Below are 11240 nucleotides of genomic sequence, written 5' to 3'. Positions count from 1 at the left end.
TGTTTAATTCGGAGTAAATTGAAAATAATTAAATTCTTTCAAAATATCAATCACTATTTGCGATTTTAATCTAGCCTAGCGATATTTTCTTATCAGTGGGTGTTCTGATTAGAACCGTCAGATGGTTCATTGTTTGAAATGTCAGTCGTTTATCAACCTCATTTGTATTTTTGAGACCATCTATGTTTTAGATTGATGCTATCGATAACACAGTAGCAGTGCAACTTCCATCTGCAACATGCAACAGATATGGACAAAGACATATTTGCAAATATGAGCGAATCAAGAAATAAAGAAGATTTTTTAATTCCCACGGTCAGGGAGGTGCAGCAAATGTTGGCCGAACTCTTAAGCCATGGCGACGATATAACATGGGACTTGTAAGTTTATTCAAATTCAGCTTGAGCTAATATTATAACACTGAGTCTGACTCAACAGATTGTCCGCCAATCAGGAGACAATTTTGAAAAGCAAAGTGAATGAGTTAAATGAAGTTTCTTCCGAAAGGACACCTGGGTATCCTTTAATGTTTTCTTCGATTTGGGGCCAACGTAAGATAATCGAGTTTTCTAATTTTTATTTGCCTAAGCTATGTTTTTCCACCAGGAAAGTTTACAAACGGCCAGTCGCTCACAGCTGCATTTTTTGTGATGATAGTGGATAATGTCACCAATCCAAAATTGGCGGACCAAAGTAGATCCTGGCATCTATATCCGGTTTATCGCTGTCGACGTTGCGTGGGTAAGCTTTGTATGTGAAATATATAATTTTTAATTTAAGTTTTAATACTACAATTACTTTTAGAAGACAAAAACATTCAAGCCAGCAGCTTGAACTGTTGCATGGTGTATGTCACTCAGCACGCTACCTATTCCAACTGGAATGAATTCCTCAATCTGACAACTTTTGGTCCTGGTGTAATGGTGACCCCGAATCGTGGAGTCTACAAACTGATCGATGGCCAGGTTGAGCTTAAAACATATTTAATCGAGGAACAGCCTGTTTACAGGATGTGTTCCAAGTCTAGAAACCGATCCATAACGCCCGAAACCTTGGCAGTAGCCTCTAAAACTCAAGTAATCCGTGAAAATCAAAGACGTAGTCCAGCAAGTGTATTTACAGCTAGGATAGAAACTTCAGTACCATTTTTGACATGCGAACGAATGCTAAATTTGCTTTTGGTAAGATTTTGTTACCATCTTATTTAAATACTTGCTTCAGAGTTTTGTATTTTTATTGATTTAGAATCCTCAAGATGTCCAGCAATCTTGCGATGCTAGTGAGCTGTCCACATCTTTAATTTTATTTACTCACAGCGTTAACAACTTACGCCTAGCATCGTCAATGATCAATACAAATAACTCTACCAAAATCTTGGTTGATCGACTCAAGTAAGTATAAAACATTAAGTATGTTTGTAAATACCAATTGAACCGTTTTTAGATGCGTTTTCACCAAGATATCCGAGGAATCAGCTCGAAATGAGGGCAATATGGATCTTATACGTAGTGCCAATACAGTGCCCACAAAAGAAGAGCTCAATGAGCTTTTCAATCCCAAAAAGAAAACACGACAAAACAAAACTAAGAAACCCACTGATGAACCTATGGATTCACCAGAAATAACCACTGTTAATATCAAAGGAGAAGATATTAAACTTGAAGACTATGGCACCATTATTAAAAAACACATTGTTTGCTCAGAAAGCTTTGAAAATCTGATAACCTGCATGTCTGAAAACCTGGAACCCGAAATGTTTAAACTGATTCTACAGCTAATGCAAACTTTTATGGAAACCACCAGAATGGAATTAATTAAGCTGCTAAAATACTTTTTTTCCACGGAAAGTGTTCTTCATCAGATCATTTTGTGTATAATGAAACATCAATCGAACTTGGACATCAATGAAGTTAAAGAGCAATCGTCGGAAATTTTAAGGCGTGTGCGATATTTCTATGTCTCTTGCAGCCCAAATTCTCGCCCCGAATTTATGAAGAAGTGCGAAAAATGTGCCGGTTACTACGATGTCTTTAATAAGTAGTCAAATTTGTGACCATATAAATTTATTTGTTTTTTATTGCCATGTGTTTTTCAAGATTAAATAAGATGATGTAAAAGTGTGGTCCTACAGTTCACTGCCCCATTATCTGTATGTAATATAAAAGAAATCGCAATTTGTATTTTTTAATACCTAACTGAGTTGAGAGGAAAGAATCAAAAATAAAGAAATTGCATTTTTAAGCATTGTCAACAATTCTATATTCTATGCTGGGGAATGACAGTGTGTTTAAGCAAATACAATACGTATATCGGAAGTGATCTATAGCTAGGGATTATCTTATTAAGTATGGTGGCCACCGATGTACAGGATATATATAGCATTGACTAAGACAAGACTAAGCCTAGTGATTCGATAATGATGAGTAGTTGTACATGAAAGCGATCACAATTGTCAGATGGAGGCGTGTGCGTTGACCTTAACGATCTAACTTATTGCTAGCATCTTTAGGCACTTTTCGGCCTGCTCTGCCGTCGGTTCAGCAGGCTGGAAAGATTGCTGAAGGGCAGCTCGAAGGCCAGCGAAAAGAGGATGGAGGCCAGGTAGACGATGACAGCGAAGCCGCAGGTGACCACGCACTGGAATAGCAATTAAGATTTAAATTAATATTTATAACAAATACTATATTTATATTAACAACCACTATAGAAACTCATATTATATTACCTCTATCAGATACTTTTTAGCCAAACACTTCCCCAAAATTATTATTATTTGGATTCGGCCAATTTTCACTTAGATCTTCCCTTATGTGTACCACAAACTACAACTACAAATATATCACTCACAAGCTAAAACATTATTTAAGAAATCAGCCCTCACATAAATAGAATAACTCAAATAATAAATATATTATTTTAAGACTTGGTCATACCAATCCTCCCCACAATTTGCCCCCTATGCCAAAATGATATAAAAGACATACCCCATATTATTATCTTTGTTCTGCCTTTACCCCACATAGAACAGCATCCTTAAAATCCCTCAGCCAAATCTACTTTTTATCCAGTTCCACCGAAAAAACCTACTACTACTTTTTTACTTAGGTCAAATATAATCAACAAACTATAAGATATGTAAATAAAACTATTTAAACATATTAAAATTTTAACAAAATAATTGCTTCTATAAATCACTGTTAGCTTGAAGTTTTAACTATAAGAAATCGTTAAATAATAATAATAACTCACCAGCATGAAGGGATCTGCGTGCGTGCTGGCGTTTGTTAAACTGTAGAATAATGCAATGACCAGCGGATTTAGCAGGTAAATGGCGTAGGACAGCCGACTGACATGCTGAAAGCCCTTGGCCTCCAGCAGTCGTGACCACCACACCCCCCGTCCACTGCAGCTGCGCGCAATCATCCAGCATACACTCAGCGAAAAGAAGAGGCGACCCATCACGAAAAGCGTGATGGCCATCAGAGGGCCCAGGTCCCTTTTCACCGTCGAATAAATGCAGGCGAAGAACACTAATAAAGCCAGGTGCCAGCAGAAACGCTCCTTGGATTCACTGATCTCCAACTGGACTCGATTCTCCAGGAACAACCAAGCTGTGGCTGCTCCCAGGATATATGGAAGGACTCTCACAAAGGGTGAAGTGTAGATTTCCGTTCCGGTGGCAAAGGCAGCATCAAAGGACAACTGAAACTTGATGCTCAAGCCGATGCTGTAGGACCAGGCAATGGTGGCCACAAAGGAAGAGGCCACCAGGGCTTTCACTACCTTGGGATATCTGTTTGTCAAAGTAACATTGTTAATTAATATTAAAGTATCTGCTTTAATGGTCAATGCCACATACTTCACATAGAGAAACAGCAGAGCATTGGCCAGGATAAAGAACTGCATTTCGCAGGCCAAGGACCAACTCCAATTGGCGCACATATCCCGATGATCGAACAGGTTCTGGATGAACAGCAGATTGCGCCACCAGTGCTTGGAACACATCTCGTCGAACCGCTCGTTGATGTGGTAAACAGAGACGTCTCCAATGTAGGCGTACACCAAATCCACGGTGGCCATGACCACCAGATAAAGTGGTCCAAGTCGCAAATACCGATGGAAGAGCAGCTTGCCAAAGAGCTTTACATTTTCACTCAAACTATTCCGTCGCACTGTCTCCAGTTGCTGGGAATTTCTCAGGAAGTTGAACGTTTGCAGGAAGCCACTGGAAAAAAATAAGGAATACTTTTAGAATAATTGTTAAGATATAACACTTTTTTGGAAAAAAAAAAGAATTTTAAAAAAATTTTAATATTTTCATGTACAAAATATTGTAACTAAAAACCAAAATGAATGAAATTCTAAGCAAAAAATATTTAAATTGAGTACAAAATATTTGAATTTACTACGTTTATATATGTGTTTTTTTTTTTATATTTTGAAAGTAATCCCTGTTTGTTTTTTTTTTAATTATATGAAAACATCTGCAAAGGTGTTCAGCTCTCATTATATTTGCTGTATGCTTATTTGCTAAGTTAAGTTTGTCTCAGTGTATATAAGCCCACCTGATGGTAAAGAAGACGTCCACGAGCAGAGGCGCCGATGAAACGTACTGGAAAAAGGCCTGTTCTGCATACGAAATCAGTACCGTCTTGTTGTGAACCGTGAAGTACATGAACCACACCACGTGGAACACCATTATCCAGATGGCGCACACCGATCGCAGTCCGTTCATCAAGGGAATTTCATTCGGAGAATTCTCCCGCACTGCAAATATCTTGGCCCAGTTGGCGGGCACATCCCAGCAGGGTATAAATTTCTGTAGCCTTTCCAACTGCAGAAGGGAGTTAAGTCCACGCCACAATTCAGATTCAGCGGGTGCCAAACCAGGTTCGGGTTCCTCAGTGGAAGATTCCAACTTTTTGGTGGCCGTCAGTTGCTGAGCACAAAGCATCAGAACTCCAGTGGCGAGGACACAGGCCACCAAAAGTCGGAAGCTGGCTCTCTCGAAGAACTGCTCCTTCAACTGCAGATCCTTCATATAGACCACTTCCGGTCGGATATCAAAGATCTCGTTTTCAGCAAATGTTCCTCCAGCTACGTAGTCCTGGGCCAGACTCTTAACCTCCTCCGAACTGCAGGCACTCGGGAGGCACAAGCCGATGTGGATTATCTGCTCGGACATTAGCTTTATCTCCACCTGCCAGGGTGAACTGTGCCGCAAGTACAGTACCCGGTAGTCCATGTCAAAGGGCGCCTTCTGGGTAATAATTCCATAGTGCATCACACGATCGAAGTTCTTCGACAGGGTTATACCCACGGGTCTTTGGACTCCGCGACAAGCTTCCCGACTGCCCAGCCAATAGTTCTGGCCATATACGAAGCCAGAGGGTTTCGTTCCCGATGCATCCAAAACTGTGGGGAAATCGAAAGAAAATCCATAAAGTTAAGTCGGTATATATAGGCATAAAGGTATAAACCTAAAAGGTTCTGTATTAAAAGTTCAAGCTCCATTATGAATTGATCTTTAATTGTTTTCCCTAGCTGTTGAGCCACTATTGATTTACCAATTACCATTTTCCGTGAGTCATTGTGTTTTCTGTATCTATGTTAAAAAAAAAAATACTTTGTTTACTATTTTAAATGTGTAAAGTACTCTGAAGTACAGAACTTTAAAAATATTTCCATAAGTTATTCCACAACACCCCCCTAATGAATCACTGTCTTATCCTAACGAGTTATTTGAAGAGTGTAGTTTTAAGGGTTCACATGTAGTCATGACCTTCCTAAGGTGCGAATTTTAATAGAAAACAGTTGATTTTGTGAATCATTTATTTTTCATTTAGTGCCATTCAAAAGTATTTAGAGGGCATGCTTATGTAAAAGCTACTGTCCAAATAAAGGTGTCATCAAAATATTTTCAACATATTTATTTAATAATCTTTATTTGCTTTGAGAAATTTATGCTTCTATGCAAAAAGCGCAAAAAAAATTTAGAAGAAAGGCCAATAATAAGTAAGTAAAGGTTCACATCATTGTTATGGATTGATTTTTTGTTTAATTGTTTGAACAAAAATTGACGCATCTGAAACTTTCTTTTTACTAAACACATATTACTATTGATTAATAAGGAATTGATTTGTTTCCTTGCTTTCATCTTTCCTCTTAATTATTTATCTTTTATTGTGCAAAAATTTGTTTTGATTTTCCTCATTTACCTTTTGATTTACCAAGGTGTTCTCTTATATCATTTATGCTAAAATTGGCTACTTACATCTCTCAGGGTTTTTAAATCTATAATTTTTTAAAGTTGATAAGTATTTCTATCTAAGAGCCATATGCTCTGGGGTTTTCTCGGGGTTTCTTCCACTTAATAATAATTTAATTTGGATTTTTCCACTCACCCTTCATGGCCCATGGCTGTTTGCCCAGTATGCCGCGCTGCACCTGTCGCAGCTGCGCATGGCACTTTTGGCTGACGCTGCTCTCGTTGGCCACTTTTGTGAGCCCGAAAATGACGGAGGTGCGCGTCAAATGGGTTTCATGCGGCGAACTCACAATGGCCGAAGTGGTTTCCAAAATCTCCAGTTCCTCTGGCACCGATTGCGATTCATTGAGCAGCTGACTTTGATATCGCTGCTGCTGCTGCTGCTGCTGCTGTTGGTGCTGCCAGGTTTGTGAGGTGGTCTGATTGCTGGCGCCCTTGGCCAAAACCGAGCCCAGCCAAAGGCCGAGCAGCATCAGAAAGACCCATAGATATGGTCGAGAGGTGCGCCTGATCTCCATGCTGCTGCTGCTGCTGCCACGGTACTTAGTCACCTTGGCTTATATTTATATTTATTTGTATTTATTTGTATTTATTTGTTTTTGTTAGTACACGAGTGCGCGTATTGTGCGAGATATTTGGTCCGCGCGCTTGTTTGGCTATCTCAAATGGCTTGTTTGATTGCTGTTTGCCGCCGTCCGCCGAAGGTCACCGCACTACGATTCACCTCACCTCAATTGGCCACGCCTCCTTGCCTCGTCGCCCCTCCCGGATTTCAGCTACCTGTGGTATTGATATTGGTTAATGCTTGCCAATTGATGGGGAGAAACTTTCGTCGGCCATCGACGGCCAATCAGCACGTTTTTCAAATCGCATTTTAGTGTAGTATTTCCCACTGACACACATTGCACACCGAGTCCGCTGCTCTTTGCATTTGCCGATTGCATTAGAATATTACGCATACGCAGAGTGTACGGCACTTGCCGGTTAAATAATCTCCATTTGGTAAAGGAAGTCGAGAAAACGAGGGCGAGTTTCGAGCAATAATTAACTTTTAACGGTCTTAATTTCATTATGAATGAATTGCAACTTTGGTTTTAGCTATTAGTATGCCCGAAAAAAAAAGATTTTGCAACATACTCAGACACAAAGTGGCACCAAAATGGGTCAACAATTAATTATCATTTTGTTTGTATATTAATAAATTTATTTTTTTTAATATACATATATTTTGAGCAATAGGCCATTTCACAGTCCCATTTAACTTTTTCTTGGTTTTTTAATTAATTAACAATTTATTTTGCTATAAACTACATATTGATGGCTATTATATGTTCTAACTTATTTTCCCTGTGTAAAAATGTAAACAAACTTGGCCAAACACGCACCACACGCACTTTACTTGCTCATCATCGATTCAAATAGAATATTACGCATACGCCGTGTAAGCCCAATTACCGGTTAAACAATCGGCGAAAGAGTAAAAACGCAGAAAGGTATACTTATGTAATAATTAACATTTAACACAGGCGTTAATAATTTTGCGTTTTATTTTGATTTTATTGGATCTGTGGCCGCAAACAAACGGCACGGGGAGTAAAAGTTTTTCAAAACGCAGCAAAAAAAGATAAACAAAAACCAAAAAAAAAACGAGACTCAACCCAATTCCGCTGGGAGTGCGACTCAAACGGAGACTAAGGTTCAATTGATTGCCTGCGTTGCCCGGCGACGATTTTGAGTTTTTGGCTTTGAGTATCGGGTTGAGTTTCGTTTTGAGTTGTTATTTATTTGGAGTGAAGACTGCGGCACTGCGCAGGTGTAAAGGCAGCGGCGACGCCGGCAGCGGTACTCCCATTGATTTTGGACCCAACTGGACGCCACTGCTGCTGCTGCTGACCACACACAATCGACGATTTGTTGTTGCTGCTGGCCTTTCGTTTTCGCTTTGACACACTCACACACAATCGCAGCACACTCATACGTAATAATTTGCAGGTTATTGTTTATTATGACTAAAGGTGCGCGTAATCAAATTTAACAGACAAAAAGCGCGGTTAAAGAATTATGTGCGGCTTTGTGGCGTACTCAATTGAGTAAAAAGATATTACGATGGAAATTGCTCAATTCAAATTTATTTGGACGAAAGAAAACTAGAAATTAAATTAACGCAAGATATGTTAAAAGTTTTCCTGCCTAGTAAGAACATTAGAATAATGTTTTATTTATATTTATAAATGCTTGTATTTGACACTTTAATTCGGAACAGAATTTAAGGCATTATGAAACCATAAATTCATGAATTTAATATATGTTTAAATATCTTAGTAATTCAAAAACTCATGCTTCCAATTGGTATAAAATCCCAATTTCATAATCATTAATGAACATTTATATTTAAAAAGCCTAAATTTTATGTTTGCTTAACAATAAACACTTTGAAAAGACAATTATGTAAATTTTCAATAATTTGAATAACAAATAAGTAATTCTTATGCATGCTTTCGATTGATATAAATTACCATGTTCATATTCAACAATGAAAATCGATTGAAAGTGTGCATTTTATAATACACTGTTAATTTTTGTTTAAAAAAAAAAACTACGTTTTATTCACAATAAAATCTTATTTTTTTAGGTAATTAAGACTTCTTTATAATAAGTTTTTTAAACACACATGTTACACAATATTTTTCACATAAATCTATATTTGTTTTGCCACTTGCAATTGCTGCAGTAATTAAGAACGTTTGAGTCGCGATTTGCAACTCTATTTTTTTTCGCTGTGCATGGTTAACGCTTTTTGCTCGTTTTCTCGCTTTCCTAAGCGATCTTTTTGTTTGTTTTGCATAATTTAGCCGCCGCTTCTTTTGTGGCAAGCGCAACGCGAGACGCCCATCGATAACTATATATATGTGTATGTATATATATATATGTATATGTATATGGACTTTGCCTATTGGGGATTTCGAAATATGTTTGATCTGCATTTACATAACACTCCTAAACTCGCGGAATTGGTGTGCGACGGGTGCGGGTATACAAAGAAGAAGAAAGCGATATTGCGATGCGATGCGATGCGGATCCACACTAATGGCCTGCTTATGGTACACTGTTTGTGGGACTGTTGATCAGAACCCAATTAACAAGTCCTATTTGCACAGAGCACAGAACCCGCTGGAATTCCCACTCAACTTACTTTGATTTTCGGCGTTTCAATTATATTTGTTGCTTTTCGAAACTCGTTGAGCGCTTTTATTTTCACTTTTCCCTACATTCCGGCGGTAGGTAGTTAAGATTATTTTAACTTTTATTGAGACATTACCGAGATGAGATCCGCGTGTCTCTGAATTTTTTTTTTTTGATTTTCGTTGTACCTCCGAGACTTTAGCTCTTGGACTTGGACCGACTTTCGTTTTCGTTTCTTTCGCTGGCTGATAAAACGCACTGCACAACAGATTAGCTGGCTATATATATATGGCCCACTCTTTCTTATTGGCCTCTTGCCTCTCTTTCTCGGCTTTGCTCTGGCCCTGCAACTTTTTTTTGGTCTTTTTTTTCTGCCTTTTGTCAGCTTCTGTTGACGTTGAAGTTAACCGAATTTCGTTTTCATTTTCGCTTAACTTTTGATGAGGGCCACGACGCGTGCAACGTTTTGGTAACAACTGTGCGCCGCTGCATTTTGGCTCAAAGTTTTATAAACTTGGTCTCTGGTCAACTGAGTGGACTGCGCAGTCGCAGCGACGCTGGCGGCGCAGCAGCCGAGAGATAAATCAACAATTGGAATTTCAGTCTCAAGATCAACAAAAGACGACCGACTACCGACTACTGACTCCCTTACGCGCCCGAGTCCGAGTCCGAGTATTCAGTTTTTTAGTTTCCAGTCCGGATTTGTCAGTGGTCAGTAGTCGTTATTTTTGCCTCCTCGACTTCGGCTTTTCGCTCGTCAATTGCACGCACATTAAAATCTCTTTCTCTTTCGTTGGCTCTTTCTCCGTCTCTTTCTCGGACGGTCCAGACCCTTCAATTAACCGAAAGCCTCAATCAAAAGTCGCTCTTTGAGTGGCTTAAATAAAAAGTAAAATAATAGCCCATTTTATTGCCATGTGAGACACATAAAACCATTTATTTAAGATTATTTTTTTATTGCAAAAAAATTAAAATTTTAAACATAAAAAAACATTTTATTATTTATTATTGAAAGTAATTTTTTTTTAATTTTTATATTTATTTTAATAAACTGACTTATTTGTAACAGTAAAAAATTCTTAACATTTCTGCGAGTGCATAAATAAAAGGTTTATTTAATTACATAAATACAGGATCTGTAGGTTAATTGGCAGCATCAAAAATACATTTTAATTGAATTTATTTTACATATTTTAATGGCTGAGGTCATCCGGTTTCTGCGAATATAATTGCAGTTGTAAAAGGGAAATACTTTGGGTAGTGCTGATAGGATAGGAAGAAAAAGGAAAGGTATTACATGAGTTCATTTAACAAAATGCCTTATGTATTTTCTAAATAAACTGTTAAGAAGAGTAATTAAGTAACTAATAATATTATTAGTTTTTGAAACCATTTTCGGATGAAAACGCATTTCGGTCATTAAATATTTACTAGATGTAGTATAGATTTAAGGTAAATTTAAGATGGGACTAGGGAGTTAAATTAGTTAAAAAAAAATTGTGACAGAAAAGCCAGTCAATTTAAAATTTTTATTACACCAGTTAATTTTGTGAAATGTTTAAAAATATTTAGAAAACGTAAACTATAGTTGCCAAACACCACTTACAAATCTCATTTTAAATTTGCAACGGTAAGAAATTCATTATTAGTTCCCATAAATTCCGCTAGATGTCGATGCTGCAGAAAAGCTCTCCTTGCACCTGTCTCGCTCACCTGATAAAGCTCGACTTTCGCTTTAAGCTCCGCTCGGAGCTTCGCTCATCGGCTGGCGCACCTTCGCTCAGTTGAT

At 38.0% G+C, this 11240-nt stretch overlaps 2 protein-coding genes and 1 pseudogene across 7 annotated transcripts; 2 read left to right on the top strand and 1 right to left on the bottom strand.

The window, feature by feature from the left end:
• Positions 1-113: 113 nt before the first annotated feature.
• On the top strand, positions 114-2059 carry LOC128257724 (uncharacterized). 6 transcript variants are annotated; one of them, XM_052988886.1, is made up of 6 exons: positions 114-380; positions 439-551; positions 607-741; positions 808-1181; positions 1246-1391; positions 1444-2059. In XM_052988886.1, exons 1-6 carry the CDS (start codon positions 250-252, stop codon positions 2039-2041), a joined length of 1497 nt encoding a protein of 498 aa, XP_052844846.1. In that variant the 5' UTR covers positions 114-249; the 3' UTR covers positions 2042-2059. The 6 variants fall into 6 exon arrangements, with proteins under 6 accessions (XP_052844846.1, XP_052844845.1, XP_052844848.1 ...); XM_052988885.1 differs by having other exon boundaries at positions 115-380; positions 805-1181; XM_052988887.1 differs by having other exon boundaries at positions 347-380; positions 612-741; positions 805-1181.
• Positions 2060-2214: 155 nt separating this feature from the next.
• Positions 2215-9801, bottom strand: LOC128257721 (nose resistant to fluoxetine protein 6). The gene is made up of 6 exons (XM_052988874.1): positions 9462-9801; positions 6405-7048; positions 4566-5415; positions 3860-4225; positions 3250-3793; positions 2215-2637 (listed from the first exon to the last, which is right to left on the bottom strand). Exons 2-6 carry the CDS (start codon positions 6784-6786, stop codon positions 2506-2508), a joined length of 2274 nt encoding a protein of 757 aa, XP_052844834.1. The 5' UTR covers positions 6787-7048; positions 9462-9801; the 3' UTR covers positions 2215-2505.
• LOC128257139 (uncharacterized) lies at positions 9340-10337 on the top strand (annotated as a pseudogene).
• Positions 10338-11240: the final 903 nt, after the last annotated feature.

Source organism: Drosophila gunungcola (genome assembly GCF_025200985.1).
Source record: "Drosophila gunungcola strain Sukarami chromosome 3L unlocalized genomic scaffold, Dgunungcola_SK_2 000002F, whole genome shotgun sequence".
NCBI lineage: Eukaryota > Metazoa > Arthropoda > Insecta > Diptera > Drosophilidae > Drosophila > Drosophila gunungcola.
The sequence above is the reverse complement of the archived record's forward strand: the minus strand, read 5'-3'. Positions and strand labels throughout refer to the sequence as shown.